The sequence below is a fragment of the Mesoplodon mirus genome (genome assembly GCF_964341445.2).
Source record: "Mesoplodon mirus genome assembly, chromosome: 16".
Classification (NCBI taxonomy): domain Eukaryota; kingdom Metazoa; phylum Chordata; class Mammalia; order Artiodactyla; family Ziphiidae; genus Mesoplodon; species Mesoplodon mirus.
The window spans coordinates 42,816,230-42,832,609 of NC_138992.1; the positions used below are offsets into that span (position 1 = coordinate 42,816,230).

At 37.8% G+C, this 16,380-nt stretch overlaps 1 protein-coding gene across 7 annotated transcripts in view; it reads left to right on the forward strand.

Annotated features, from left to right (window-relative positions):
• Positions 1–16,380, forward strand: part of RUNX1T1 (RUNX1 partner transcriptional co-repressor 1) — a 135,405-nt gene that overhangs the window by 70,728 nt on the left and 48,297 nt on the right. For all 7 annotated transcript variants that reach the window (XM_082601508.1, XM_082601509.1, XM_082601511.1 and 4 more), the window contains 3 exons: positions 10,790–10,927; positions 12,939–13,180; positions 16,368–16,380. The exon at positions 16,368–16,380 is cut by the window's right edge and continues 77 nt beyond it. In XM_082601508.1, the coding sequence (XP_082457634.1) occupies positions 10,790–10,927; positions 12,939–13,180; positions 16,368–16,380 (393 nt within the window). The remainder of the gene's footprint in view (positions 1–10,789; positions 10,928–12,938; positions 13,181–16,367) is intronic.

The following is a 16,380-nucleotide window of genomic DNA, read 5'->3' on the forward strand; positions in this document are numbered from 1 at the left end:
AATTCATTGTCCCTATAAGAGATGACACAAGATTTTTGAAGTTATTTTTCTAGAAATTGTGATAGATTCATATGTATTTACCTCATTCTTTTGCCATCTTCCATCTCTCTTTTTTTTTTTTTTTTTTTTTTTTTTTTTTTTTGCGGTACGCGGGCCTGTCACTGTTGTGGCCTCTCCCATTGCGGAGCACAGGCTCCAGACACGCAGGCTCAGCGGCCATGGCTCACGGGCCTAGCCGCTCCACTTCATGTGGGATCTTCCCGGACCAGGGCACGACCCCGTGTCCCCTGCATCGGCAGGCGGACTCTCAACCACTGTGCTACCAGGGAAGCCCTGCCATCTTCCATCTTAACTCATGCTCTTTGTAGGCATGATGTCCTGCTTTAGGCAGTCATCCCTGTTTCTGGACCAGCTGCTGACTCAGCTGCTGACCAGCTTGTTCCAGGACTGAACACTTGGCATTGTTCTCATTAGCATAGTTATCCCAATGTTTACTGATTACTTGGACTGAGCATGGCTTATTCTCCTACTTCTTCGGAGCTCACTTATCTTAGTCATTGGGTTTCAAACTTTTATTTTTCCTTTTACCCATCAAATGAAATCATATGCAGAAGCTCAACCTATAAAACAAGTGAAACATCTGAATGGGAATGGGAGGTGTTTAGGATGAGGCCAAAGGCACTCCTTCCCCCCATCCCCACACTTTCAGGCTGCGTGGACACTTTCATGGACTCCTCCCATGGAGCTTTTGCTTCTAAATGTAGCATTTCAGAGCCATTATTTGATTATGGCATTGTCCTTTTGTGATGACAGAAATACTCTATAACTGAGCTTTCTAGTGTGGTAGCCATGTCACCATGGCTGTTGAGCACTTGAATGGTGGCTAGTGTGACTGAGGATCTAAATTTTAAATTTTATTTAGTTTTAATTAATTAAAATTTAAATGGTCACATGTGGCTAGTACAGTAGTTTGGGAAGGTGCAGTTCTAGTATAATGCTGTCTCTAGATTTAATATTTACTGAATGTTTCTTTATTTCAGTTTTCCAGATCTTATATAAAATAATATTAGTTTTAGATGATAATGAACTGTGAGAAGACCTGGAGTAAGTTCTGGCTTGTAACCTCGAACAAATTATCCACCCTCTCTGGTCCTCAGTTCCTTTATATAAGATGGTCAAATTTGTAGTACCTTTCATAGTGAGATTTTAAAGTGAGATAAAGCATGCAGGGCATTTGGTATAGTGCCTAATGCCTGATTTTAGGTGATTTATCCTAGGGGTTTTCGTGGGGTTTTTTTTCCCTTGTAAAACAAACATGTTCATTGCATAACTTTAAATAAAAGAAAGATAACAGAAACTAAAAAATAATCTATAATCCTACCATCCATAGACAAGCAACAGGAAAATTTTGAAATGTGGAAAAAATTGGTTTTGGCTCATAATATGTTTTGTTTTCTTTGTTTTGAATGTACATATGTATGATGTATGACTACGTTGATACTATTATTGTAAAAAAGGGAGCTTTTGGAGACTCTGTCATACGTGTATAAATTGCCTTAAAAATCTCCTTTATAAAAGGTCTTAGGAAGTATATTGTGATTGCTGAAAGACATTTTAAAACTGGTGAACTCAATAATCCAGTTCAAAGATTTATATTTGGTTACTTAATGTAGAAATTCATTTTAGGATTTTTTTTAAGGATGGAAAAAAAGATGTAGATGATTGTATCTTAAGTTAAATCTGTCATGTCTCTTGAAAGTTCGAGTGTTTCAAAATTGTGACTAAAGGCATGCCTTACTGTTACCTGAAAACTGGGTTCCCCTCTTGGTGGGCGTTGCAAAAGACACAACCAAGCCAAAGATCGGGAAAAGGAAGGATTTATTACTTGTAGCAAGTAAGGAGAACACTGGAGATCCTTCCCAAAGCAGTGTCTCCCCAACAGCAAAACTGGGGGAGTTTTAAGCTACATGCATATTCATGATGGGGCTTGAGCAGAGGAGAATTCTACATAGAATTGGGGCAGAGGGTGACAGAATCTAAGCTTTAGTTGATTGAAGTCACGAGGGTCAGAAAAGGTCAACATCATCTTTCTTTAGGTTCTGGGGTCTTCCTTAGTTCCTGTAAAGCAACTCCAAGATATGTATAAGATGGTTCTCCTTGAGGAGAAACTAGGACTCTGATTTATTGCTGAATTATTGTTTCTTGACTGCTTTTTCCTCTGTTCCTGCATTCCTTTGTTCCCTTAAAATCATTAATTACTGAGACCTATTCAGGGACAAGCTTTGTGGCCAGGCTTAGATCACAAAATGGTTTAGGTCTAAAATGGCTTCTCTTATGTAAAAAAGCTACATCTGGTTCTTTTTCTCCAAGTACACCCTACCCCATCTGCCTACATTATGACATTATAGCAATATATATTCATTTAAAATATTAAATGTATTGAGCGTCTAGTATGTGTCAAGCACTGTGCCAAGTGCTGGGGCTATAACAACAAATCATATGTCATAATTGTCCTTAAGTAAATTATGAACTAGTGGGAGAGACTGACGTTGGTTCTAAGTACAGTGTGATCAGTGCCATAAGAGGAACTAGAGAGTGAAGTAGGGAAATGTGGGGGAGTTTGGGACAGCCTGAGATGGGAGGGTTGTTGTTTCTGGCTGAAGTGACACCCAAATGGAGTTTTAAAGGAATGAGGGACTTAACCAGGCAGTGGTGGGGTGAAGAGTATTTCAGGAAAGGGATGCAATGCAGTGGAACCCTGTGTGACCCAGGGGCATTTGGAGAGCCATAGTAGTTCAGTAAAGAGTTACTGAATGGATGGGGGTGGATGGGAACCAGATGAGTCATAAAGGTCTTTCTATGCCCTAATAAGACACAGGGACTTTATGCTTAGCATTATGAAAGGTCTTTGGAGAATGGATCAGAGATGAATAGTCAGATCTGGGAGTCCATTCAATGGATTGTTGATTAGGCCAGGTGAGAGATGATGGATGATGGATGATGAGGGTTTGAATTCAGGCTGTTGAAATGAGTCACATTCTAGATATTTGGTTCTAGAACTTGGAAAGGATATTAGGGCTAGAGTTATAGGTACAAGTTATCTACATAATGGCCATGGTGTAACTATCCCAGCACCAATGAAGTCACTAAGGAAAAGGTATAGAGTGAAACTTTGAAGAAGAACATTGGGGGAAAATAACAGTAATTATCACAGAGGTGAAGAAGGGTGAACCCATAAAAGAGACTGAGAAGGAGCACCCAGGAAGGCCTAAGAAAAATGAGGAGAGTGTTAGAATAGTGGTATCCTGGGAACAATATGTTTCAGGAAGGAGGAAGTCCTGAACAGTGTCAGCTGCTACAAAGGTGCCAGGTAAAGGATACAAGTGTTTCTTGGATTAATAATGAAGAAACAATTCGGAAGGGTTTCAGTGGGAGTTAAGAGAATACTTCGATGCTATATTCCAGGGTTATTTTAGTCAGGATTCTTTGGTTTTGAGTGAAAAGTCAACTCAAATTAGGTTTTAGGCAAAGTAGGGACTGATTGGCTAGGATTGTTTGGAAGATCCAAATTGTAGGAATTTTAGAGATGCAGCTGGTGCCTAGGATCCAGCAGAATGAGGAACTTTACTACAAAGCACTATAAGGATGATCTCTTGCCACTTCTTTGCTTCTTTCTGCCTGTTAGGTGCCTTCTTTTTCAACACAGACCTGCTCTCTGGACATGGAGGGCAGTAGACAGTGTGGTTTTCCTTGGGAAACAATCCTTGGGATTGTTTTCCTTTCCTGAGATTGCCCATCTTGGACTAAGCGCTCTGCCTGGACCAGCCACTGGTATCTTGGGTACAAGGTCATAAAAGAACATGGTGGTTCGCAAGGTAGTTATGAAATTAGAGGGTATGGCAAGTCCCTGTACTGGGAGGGAAACTTTCTAGGCATAAATTCTTATAGGTGTCCCCTCCAAGTACACGTAAGGCGGAATGGGAAATAAGGAAAGTGAGTGTAGATTACTCTTTCAAGAACCTGAGCTGTCAACATCATTAATCATTAGAGAAATGCAAATCAAAACTACAATGAGATATCATCTCACACCAGTCAGAATGGCCATCATCAAAAAATCTAGAAACAATAAATGCTGGAGAGGGTGTGGAGAAAAGGGAACACTCTTGCACTCCTGGTGGGAATGTGAATTGGTACAGCCACTATGGAGAACAGTATGGAGGTTCCTTAAAAAACTAAAAATAGAACTACCATATGACCCAGCAATCCCACTACTAGGCATATACCCTGAGAAAACCATAATTCAAAAAGAGACATGTACCAAAATGTTCATTGCAGCTCTATTCACAATAGCCCGGAGATGGAAACAACCTAAGTGTCCATCATCGGATGAATGGATAAAGAAGATGTGGCACATATATACAATGGAATATTACTCAGCCATAAAAAGAAACGAAACTGAGCTATTTGTAATGAGGTGGATAGACCTAGAGTCTGTCATGCAGAGTGAAGTAAGTCAGAAAGAGAAAGACAAATACCGTATGCTAACACATATATATGGAATTTAAAAAAAAAAAGGTCATGAAGAACCTAGGGGTAAAACAGGAATATAGACACAGACCTACTTGAGAATGGACTTGAGGATATGGGGAGGGGGAAGGGTAAGCTGTGACAAAGCGAAAGAGAGGCATGGACATATATACACTACCAAACGTAAGGTAGATAGATAGTGGGAAGCAGCCGCAGAGCACAGGGAGATCAGCTCGGTGCTTTGTGACCTCCTGGAGGGGTGGGATGGGGAGGGTGGGAGGGAGGGAGATGCATGAGGGAAGGGATGTGGGAACAGATGTATATGTATGACTGATTCACTTTGTTATAAAGCAGAAACTTAAAAAAAAAAAAAAAAAAAAACCTGAGCTGTGAAAGTGAGTGTTTTGATGATAACTAAACAGGGGAATTTGGACATTTTGTAGGGTATTTTGTAACCAAATCATTGATGGAGATTTAGTAATGAGGATTGAAAATGTATTTGAAAACAAGAGGTAGATATTAATTTTAATGTTTATGGAAAAAAAATTTCTGTGCAGACATATTCTTGTGGACATAGAAATTTATGTGGACAGAGGAAGTCTAGTGGTCACTTTCTTGTCAGATATATTTTCTCTGGGTAGTCTCCTTTATGTTTGAGATGATCATAAGCCATATCTGGAAAAAGAAACCAGAGAGTATTAGAGTTTGCGAAAGATCCTTGAGGTCATGTATTCCAGGATGCTTAGTTTTATAAATAAGATAAGTAGACTCCAAAGAAGTGAAGGAATCACTTATAGATACAATAATGCCTATCAGAAGAAGAAGGGCTATCTTCTTCTTGCGTCTCTGTTTAGAGAGTGAGGAACTCTTTCCTAGAACCTTTTCCAGAGACCTCCCTTCATGACCCATTGTCCAGAACTGGAGCACAACACTCACCTCTGAAACCTGTTGCTGATAAGGGGAATGTGATAACCTGATTAATGTAAAACAAGGAGAATCTGCCCCCCTCAAATTTTGTACCTGAACAAAATTAGAGCTCTTCAGCAGGAAGACAGGGATAAGGGCTGTTGAGTAGGCACTCAACCGTATCTGTGACATAAGCTAAGCTGAAGAGCATATATTTCATTCTGTGGCCAGTGGGACACTCCCTAAGTTTTTAAATCAGGGAGTTGGTCAGATAAGCTTTGTATTTCAGATATAGCAAGCTTCATATAACACCTGTGATAAGGCATGAGGTAACAGGTCATTCTTACACTTGCCTGAAACCACATAATAAGTTGTTTGCACAGTTGAACTGAATTTTGGATTTTCAGTATCTTCTCATATTACCTGTATTCTATTTCCTCATGTATTTGTATGCTGTTGATGGTTCTGTGTTTGTCTTTTGCCTTGAAATTAGAGTTGCTATCTTTGAACTGGCTATAATATAGGGAAAAGATTTGTAAAAATTAGGAATGTAACCATGCTTCTAGTGAAAACCACGGTTGTGTTTATTTTTTAAATGTCTTCCTAAGGAGGCAGTTAAAAAAATTGCTATCAAGTTGCTTACTATTTGCACTGGTTGGGGTGTTAGATTGTATAATACACATTCACATATACAGCTATTGTACAGATGGGCTGTGACAAATGCTAAAAGAGAGGCAGAGGAAACCTGATGTGGTTGACACCTGGGGCAACTGGGAAAAGCTGTAAGAGGACGTGGAATCTATAATAGGCAGTGAATAATGTATAAGATGGGACAGGTTCTTCTAGATAAAGGAAACAACAGCATGATACAGGCAGAAAAGCCAAGGAGTAATGTCAGGGTGCCTTATATAGAATAGAATAGAATTGGGGGAAAGACACTGGAAATAAACCCATAAATGGATCATGAAGTGGAAGGTCAAAGAGAATGGAGCTCACACGTGTCGGTACCTAATATGAGTAGGCACTGTGGTGGGGTCCTGATGAAGTAGAGGATTGTATCCTCATTCCTATGAGGGACTGAGGCTCAGGGTAACTCACTTGCCTGAGGTCCCACTACTGATGGTCAGGAGTCTACATTTGCAACCATTTCTGACTTAACTTGGAAGTTCTCCTGTTATTGCTAAATATCCTTCCCACTGTATCAGTACATCCAGCTTAAAAGGTTAGCATTTGACTTTTATTCTGAGGCATTGTTGAAGGGTTCTGTGCAGGAATGAATGTTGCCAGAGGTGTTTTTCAGGGAAATGAGGTGGTTGTGGTGTGAAGGCTGGATGGCTACCTTTCCAGTCTGCAGACAAGTTGCCTGTAACATCTCACACCCAATCACTGGAGTCACTAAATGACTCAATTGTCAGAACTGTATTTGCCAAATTTTCCAGAGAAATAAAAATCAAATTCTGTACCTCCTGCCTTTTTGTTCCTCCTGCCTTTCCATTAATAGTACCGTGGTTCCACTTGGGCTTAATCCTCTTTAGTGCATACCTTCTAGCTTTTGTAACTAACACTTATTCAAATAAGACTAACTCTGGACTAATTACTAATTGACCAAAAAGTTCCTCAACCCATAACACCTATGAAACCAAGATCTTTCTTCTACTGTAATTGACATGATGAACTCTGATAGAAAATGTCGTGCCATTCATTATACCAATACAGAAATCTTTTTACATCAATCATCTCTAGAATGGTATGTAAACAAGGGAAATATAGAATGCCTATTCTTCATACCTTAAAAACACATCTGGAACTATTTGAGCTAACTAAAAGTAAAATAAGTGCCATGGCAGATTATGCCATACCTTTTCACATAAAACAACAACAACAAAAAGGGAAATGGAAAACATACTGCTTCTAGAAGGCCCTGACATTGAATTGGATATTGAAATGGTATCAGTAATGTATTTATATATGCCACATTTTCTTCCATGCATCAGCCGTCTTTGGTACATATGTGTTGGATATTTGCCATGGGAGTTGAAAACTTACCACATAGGGAAGATCTTGTTTAGAAGTGGTGTGAATCATTAAGGTAGAAGTAAAGTCAGTTCTTTTAAAACAAATAATTCCCTGATCTGATAATTTTTTTTCTTTCTTTTTTTTTCATTTTGTGTCAGTCTTTCAGTAAATGTCAGCTTTCCCCTACACCAACTAAAAACAGAGATTACATGCAAGAATGGTGTAATTTTCATGAACTTAACAAATTACATGAGAAATATTATAACTTAACATTGGTTTTACTATATCCTCTAATTTGAAATGGAGTGAAATGCTTCTATGGTTGAATCATAGCTCTTTTGCTGTTTGCTATAGAAGTTTCAAGAATATATATTTCAAAATGCTTTTTTTTTTCTTTTTATTAATCCAAAACAAATGCAACAGAATGCAGCATACTTGAAACACATTTTCTGAATTTATCTTAAATCTCTCTACTCCAGAGCGTTTTTGTGTGTGTATGGCTTAGGCTTGGCTGGTTATTTCATCATCTATTTCAATCCTGGATTGATTGCATTGAACAGCACAGAATGAGTTACATATGGTCCCACTTTGTCTAAGTTTGTAGGACCTCTGGGTTGGAACTCCATTTCATCAGAGTGAAGCTAGCCATCACAGAAATGTGGCTAATGTCAAAATCTTAAATACATACACATATACATGTATTCCGGAGAGAATGTATATATTCCTGTTAGAAGTAGTGGTGTTTTGCTTGCTATTCATTGGCTCAGTGGTTATTGCTCCTAAAATATTGACAACATCTCAGGAATTTAAAAAAGTTGTTCATCTACGTTTTATAATAATTGTTGTTGGTATTATTATTATTAAATTCTGGATAGGAATCATGTTACACAAGTGGACCAAGACAGGTATTCAAATTAAAATTATGAATATATCAAAAATCTTTCTAAAATTGGGCAGAGGAAGACAGAAATACAAACTTTATCTTAAAAGAGTCTGAAGAGGAAACCCACTGTCAACTTTATGGTTTATTATTCCCTTTCTCCTTAGTGTGGGCTATTGGAAAAAGAGTAATGAAAAGCATGTTTAAGATACATTTCCAAGTTTAGGTATTGCTCCAGAAGTGCATCAAGTAAGGTAGGGCTTGTGCCCACCAAGGCTCAGCTTTTAGCGGTGGTGAAGCTGTCCAGGGTAACTTTCTCCCTTTCCAGGCTCTTTTCTCCCTGCTTTTTGGTCTGTTCCCTCTTTCTCACCCTTTCCTTCTATTGCTCGATATACTTATTTATTTCTTTCTCTGTTATTCCCACTTCCCCTTCCCCCTCCTGCTCTTCCTTTCTCTTTCTGTGCAACCACGTGCTTCAAATCTGTGGGTCTGGACTGCCTTCGCTAACAGCTCCATGTGAGTGTTAGCAGAATGAAAACCAGATGGACCAGCAGTTCCCACTGTTATCTCCCAGCTGACTCTGGCAAGCCTCCCTTTATCCCTCCTTCCTTGGCATGAGGGAAATATTTGCCTTTATTTAGGGAGACTTGTATTTGCTGCTGTACCTCTTCCCTCAGCTGCAACACAAGTGGAAAGCTATTTATTCCCTTGTTGCTGAGGTTGGTTGAGGTGAGTAAACGGTGCAATGAATTTTACTATCAAAGAAGTGGTTTTAAACCTGCCTAACTTCTGCATTTCTCTACAACAGGTTATTCACTGGTACTCGTTAAGTGTTCTGGAATAGCAATATGAGGTCAAAATCTTAACAATACGATACAGGTAGAGACATTCTCCATGCGTCTTCACAATCATCTCACTCAGAACACTTATTCACTATAGGGACAGTCATTGTTATTCAGCCAGCAGTAGAGACTAAGAAATAGAGACCCTGGTACTGTTCACTGGATCATCATTCACAGTGCTCTTATTAGAATGATTATTATTTTCATTCTTCCCTAATACGGTGTCAACGCTATTTCAACTTTCAAAAGCTGTGTTCTGTTGCAACCCAAGTCTTATGAAATTGCTTTGAATAAAGAGGAGGTATATTTGGAATTGTCATAGTAGTAATTTGGGCTTTTCATTTTAATAATTGACAAGTAATATTGAGAGTTTTTCACTATGGTGATCATAATGTTTTAAGAGACCCATTCTTTATTAATAGTCTATGTTATGTTACTTTTCAAAAACTCCAAATGGGAGATACCTGTGCCTAAGGCCACAAGAGGCGCCTCAAATATTTTTGGGGTGTGTGTGTGCCTGTGTACACATGCTTGTAGAAAATTGGATCTAAACAAACAAATGAAAACTTTTTTTTTTTTTAACTGGAGATCTGTTTCTTTGAGTAGATCAGGTTGAGAAAAAAGTTGAAAATTCCAAGGGAAAAGTATACTTAGTATAAAACAGTCCTGAAGTGCAAATGTTCATTATTGGGTAATTAGGAAATTTCTCCCTGTCACATACTCATGAAAAAATATTAGAAAGGTCTTTAGTTCTCAGTTTGGGACTTTTCCATTCTTACTCTGCCTGAGATTATTAATTGAAGTATTGGTTTGTTATGTTTTATTTTTTTATCTTTAAAATGTATTTATTTATTTATTTATGGCTGCGTTGGGTCTTCGTTGCTGCACACGGGCTTTTCTCTAATTGCAGTGAGTGGGGGCTACTCTTTGCTGTGGTGCACGGACTTCTCAGGTTTCATATTTTTTAAATGGTGGATCATAAACTCACAAGTTCTAAGTCAATAATAACTTCACTTCGTTTTGTGACATTTATGTAGTGGTGATTTTTCAAACAGGTCAGAAAAAAAATTGAAGTGAGAGGTTATGTCTGGGAGACATAGCCTGCTTCATCTGTTAGGCTAGAAAACTAAGCATGGAAAGGGGATGGTAGGTGTTACAAAAAAGTCATTGCAAAACACCAGCTTCTAACAGTATCCTACCTGCATAACAGAGCCTAAGATTTGTGTTATTTCTGAGCTGTCTGAGGGGTTCATTACCGTCCCACTTCCTCATCTATTTTTTACCTCTTGCTAATGTTGGCTTCAGCTTCAAGCGAAGTTGTGCTGTTGCATATAACACTACCAAGGTAGCATCTGTCTAAGCCAGAAATAACAATAGGATGTAAAATTACCCAGTTAGAAATGAGGTCCTGCCATCTGTGCTACACCTTCTTAAGTGGGGTTTGGATGATAAAGTCTTGATTTAAGCTTCAGTAGATAAGCCTATTTTATTGATAGAAGATGTTGGATTTCTTACCTTGCTTGTAAAAAAGATGAACCTCTCTTATAAAACTGAGGTACAAAAAAAACCCTAAGGTGCTTAAGGAGTAAAATAACATGATCATGGTGGCATCCTCCAGATCGGACTGAGAAGCACTCCACGATGCCAGACTCACCTGTGGATGTGAAGACCCCGTCTAGGCTGACTCCTCCCACGATGCCACCTCCCCCAACAACTCAAGGAGCTCCCAGAACCAGTTCATTTACACCAACAACGTGTAAGTAGGCATTTCTGCATTTGCTGTTTCCGTTTTAAAGTTCAAATTAAATGTTTTTCTGCAAATAAAAATTAAGGGACAGTAAGATCCAGCATCAATGTATTATGCAGAAATGAAGCCCCACCCCCCCCACACAAATAATTTGTTTGCCAGTGAGTAGGTATTGAGCACAGAATTATCATGTCTTGGGTATAATTTGTATGACTGCCAGTATTTGCCTGCCTTTTCATTATTGTTTCAAAGTTGTAGTCTTCTGTGATTTCAGTGAATGAAGAACACTGCCTTTGGTCTGTAACTCATCATTACCACGTTAGCTTCTCCTCTGACTTAATGAGGAGCTCCTTATTTTAGTTTGTTCATTTTGACTTGGAACATGTTAATATGCTATAATTATTTCCAGGTTACTTCTGATCTCCTAATCCACTTTCTTCTGTTATTTACAAATAATGTTAAAATCTAACATTCTTAAGTTAAAAGAGGGATCATTCTATGCAACAGTTGCATACAGAAAACTTTCTGAAATAAGGAGCATCTTTCTTGGCTTGAACTTGTCAGACATTTATTAAATATTTATTCCATTTCAACTTGGCTCTAGACTTGTGTTCTGAATCAGTGGAGTGTATTGCTTTTTGTGTCATCCAAGGAAAGGACAGAATATTCTGATAGAATAGCAACTTCCCTTTTTTCCTGTATATTTTAATAGGAATAGCAGATAGCTTTGTTTTCATCCATCTGAAAGTCCTGGTTAAAATATCATCAAAGATTTGTGAAACTAATAAATGTTGTTGGTTGCAGACAATACTATTTACAGACTGTGTGCCCTGAAATCTGTATATGAATGAAAAATAACTAATAGGCAAAAATAGATCCTTGGGATTATAAGGGTTCGGCAAAATACACATCCAGGCTATTTATGCAGTGTTGCACTGCCTTTTATAAGACCTTTCCAAACATGTAAGGAGCAGGGGCCTGCAACAGTGCCAAGTTGTAACCCTGTCATCTTGTATTTGGTTTGTTGTTACCCAAAGCCACAGTGATAGGCATATGCCTCCTCTGAGAGGTCCTAGTGAGATGTCATTTCTTGACAGGTTACTTTGGTACTCATTTGGGATGAGACCATTTTATTTTCTTGAAACTTTTAAGAATAATAAGGTGCTTAAAACATCTTCAAACTATTGTTGGAGGTAGTTTGTCAAAATTATATTTAAAAGATGGGTTTGATAAAGATCTAACATGGTAAAGTCAACATTTTCTTTGGTGAGAAATGTGCAAAATTTTCTAGCCTAGTTCTTATGGATTATCACCTTGACGTTCAAATAAATTTTATCAAACGAATTCAAAGTTACCACCAATCCATGCTGTTAGTTGGACTGAGATGTCCCCTTTCGATTTCTAGAAATAACTCTTTGATAATTACCATATGCATTTTGGCTTCTTACATAAAATTGGTGTTTTCCTTAAAGAAGTGGTTAAGAAATATGAGGGGGAGAAAATAGCCTTCTAATTGGGTGGTATAAGGTTAAAACTTGAAAGTCGTATTTCTGTAAACACAGCTGTCAGTTGTGTGTACAAAACATGATTAAAAATGTCCAGTGATAAATTTAGTCTCCACCAAATGTCCATTTTCTCTAGGGGAGCAGTTTAGAAAGAAATAGTTCTGTTATATTGATGTAAGCCTGGGACAAAAGGCTGACATCCAAAATGCTGTTTGTTCTGTGTTTGCATATGTGTGCATGGGAGGCAGGGCTGTCCCTGTGCTCCAGCCGGCTCCCATTTCTTATCAGCTTCTGTGCAGGATATCCTCATGCAGCGTGAGGAGTCCACCCATTTAGTTATGGAGTACCTGAGCCTCTGGTAATCCTGTGAAGTCAAAGCATTTTACCAAAAAGGCCCAACAGCTTTTAAGTTACCAAATTCACTAGATTGGAAGGGAGGGATACTTAGTTGTAATTTCCTTGTGCATGTTCTCTGTAAGTTTATTTTTTCTTTCTGATTTTGTGCCCTCTGACAGTAACTAATGGCACGAGCCATTCACCCACAGCCTTGAATGGCGCCCCCTCACCGCCCAATGGCTTTAGCAATGGGCCTTCCTCTTCTTCCTCTTCTTCTCTGGCTAATCAACAGCTGCCCCCAGCCTGTGGCGCCAGGCAGCTCAGTAAGCTGAAACGGTTCCTCACTACCTTGCAGCAGTTTGGCAATGACATTTCACCGGAAATAGGAGAGAGAGTCCGCACCCTTGTACTAGGACTGGTGGTAAGCAAACGGAAATCGGCCCAGTTTGGGTTACCGGGGAGAGTGTGGGGGAGATTCAAACTACAGATTCCATTCTCACAGGTATTTTGTTTCTACACCTGGAGATCACATGCAAGTCTGATAATTCTGTAGTAACAAGGGTTTCAGTTCTGCATTATGTATTGACCCCACCATGGTTTCTTTTCCTATTGATATTTAGCTAATGAAGATGTGGTTATACAAATTTATCATTATCTTGGCCATAAATGTGCGTGTGCATAAAATTTAATAAGTATATCCTCCTGGCATGGCTAGTGTCTTTTCAACAATGACAGAATATTTTTGTTATGTTAGTGGTTTGCTTAATCTAATTGGGTGCTTATTTTAACTTAGTTGCTTTGGGGGGGGTTATTATCAGCCTAGATGAGCAAGAATTTATAACAAGTAACACATTATTCTTTTATGTTTTCATTTTTAAGGCTAATAGCATTGAATTTTTTGTGTGTGGTAAAATACATGACATAAAATTTACCATTTTAACCATTTCTGAGTGTACAGTTCAGTGGCATTAAGTACATCCACATTGTTGTATAACCATCACTACTATCCATTTCCAGAACTTTTTCATCACCCCAAACTGAAACTGCCCATAAAGCAATAATACCCTGATTTCTTCATCCCTTAACCCCTTATATCCATTTCTTGTTTTTTTTTTTTTAAAAAAAAAACAAAACCGTTTTTTGTTATAGGTAGAATTACACAAACCATTAGTTTGAGAACAGAAGTGTTGATTTTGGCACATTATATTACAGTCTGTACATTGTCACACTGGAAATTAGAACATATTTCCTTTTCTTGCATTCTAAATCACTTTTACATGTCTTGTGACTTTTTTTATGAATAGAGGATTTTCATTTAGGAAGGTGATTTTCCCATAGCAAACTGAGTCATAGAGAAGCTCTGAGTCACATATTCAGGCCTTTTATCATCCAGGCTTACAATGGAACTGAAATTCATACGATAGGCAGTAGTTTCCTTTTTCTCGATATAATCATTTATTTTTATTACATTGACTTATCATGGGCAAAGCCATAGCAGTTGTGTTTTACAAAAGAAGTCCTAGAAATAAAAGTCTGGCTGAGAGTTTAGTGCCGTAGACATGCTTCAGATCATAGTATCTCACATTTGACAGAGATTTTGCAATTCAATTTTTAACCCTTACCTCCCTCTCCCCCACACTTTAAGAACAAGAAGCTTTCACATTTCCCATAATCCATCAGCTTCCTCTGACAAATTTGTATTCCTCTGGAATACAATTCACCTTGTATTCCTCTGACAGGAAGGTGATTTTGGCATAGTGTGTCAGCATACTGCAGTTACTTTTGTCAGTCACTTATCTTTTCCTTTTTATTTGTTCTTGAGTTTTGCATAAAGCGTTTTGACACATAAATAGGTTACATCATAGAACCACAAAGTAAATCCAAAGCAGTAATTGTATCAAGTGAGTGATGAAATGTTGTTACTAGTAAAAAATGTTTATTTTAAAACTGCTTTATAAATTTGATATGTTCTTTAACTATGGTTTCTATAACTTCAAATATAGAAAAATTTGGTAGCTTTAAGTAGATTTTTCCCACATATTAAGTGGAATACTTTTGAGGGCAATACTTTTTTAAGATTTTATTTATCTAAAAACTTTATGAAGATAAGTTGGAGAAAACATTAATTAATAGTGCTAGGCATATATTCAGCAGGCAGTGAACATTTGTCAAAAGATGAATGAATAGAGAATGAATTTTGTTTTGAGCATTTGACTGCAAGCTTTTACACATGTCATTTTATTTATACACATTTTACATGTGGGGAAACTGAGGCTTACAGAAGAAAAATATTCTAGGCCACCCCATTGGTAGTGACAGGCCTATGATTTGAACTCAGGTAGTAATCGTAATGAATCACATTATGCTGTTATTTAGATGGAGTTAAGAAAAGTGTTAATAAGAACTGTTTTAATGTGCAAAACACAACTGGTATGGCTTTAGAAATAGAGCCAGAGAAATGAAATGAAAGATTAAAAAATGGACTCTCTGACCCTTATTGTTACAGATAGGAAGTTAGTGTTTATTCATAGTTTCAAGGGAAGATGTTTCAAGTTTGGGGGTATAAAAAACTTAGAACTTGGTGCTCCCATAATTTATCATAAAAAGAAAAGGAACTTGCATTAAAAACTAGATGGAGCAATATTCTAAAGTTGTTAGGTCACAAATACCCCAAGTTTGTCAGGTGTGAGGATAATTGGTGGGTTGAAAAATTTGACACTGAAGTTTACAGTTGTGATTCTGCATAGGGACTAAGGAAAATGAACCAAATGTTGAGTCAGGATGGTTAACTGACTCAGCACCTTTATAGTAGGTTGGTTGTCTATTAAATAGATGCTTTTATCAATGCACATTACCTATTGTAGGATACAAACCCTGAGTATCGAGGGCTTGTTTTTATGGGGTAGGTTAGGAGTGAATTCGACTCATTATGTATAGTCTCTTTTGGGTTGAGCAATACACATTGCCTCTAGGATAAATGGATTATCTTTGATAACTGGGGAATTTTTTTTCACCCTGTAAGACTCAGTGACTCAGAGGAAGGCTCAGACCTTTTCTTTGGCCTCATTAACACAGCCAACTTAGCTGTTCATCCTGAGCAAAGATGCTCTGGTAAGCAAAGAAAGGATGCAAGATGGAAAGACAGAAGGAGAAGGGTATTTCCATTGGCAGGAACAGTGACGTGACATGTGGGACAAATTGAGAGATTCTAACACTTGCCTTTGGCCTTTAATTGATCTGTTGTGCTTTTAAATACATCCAAATGTGTTTGTTTTCCATAAAGGTAATGTTAGAAATTTCTTCATAATTCCAGGGACTTCTCTGACAATTAAACTATGCTGAGGTGCCTGCGCATTATTCTCAAAGTACCAAATTTAATGTGTTTCATTTTCAGATGCAATTTTTAGATGTAGGTGATACAATAAACAATAATATATGATCTTTTTTTTTATATAAAGTCAAATGGTTTTATAAAGAAAAAACTGCTTTCTGTATGTGTGTCTGCTGGTTATCACACTGTTGTAACAATATTAGTAATTTATTAGTTTCAGTGTTTTTACTATTTGCCAAGAGACAAATGTATGTATAATACATATTTTCTCCCACAGAACTCTACTCTGA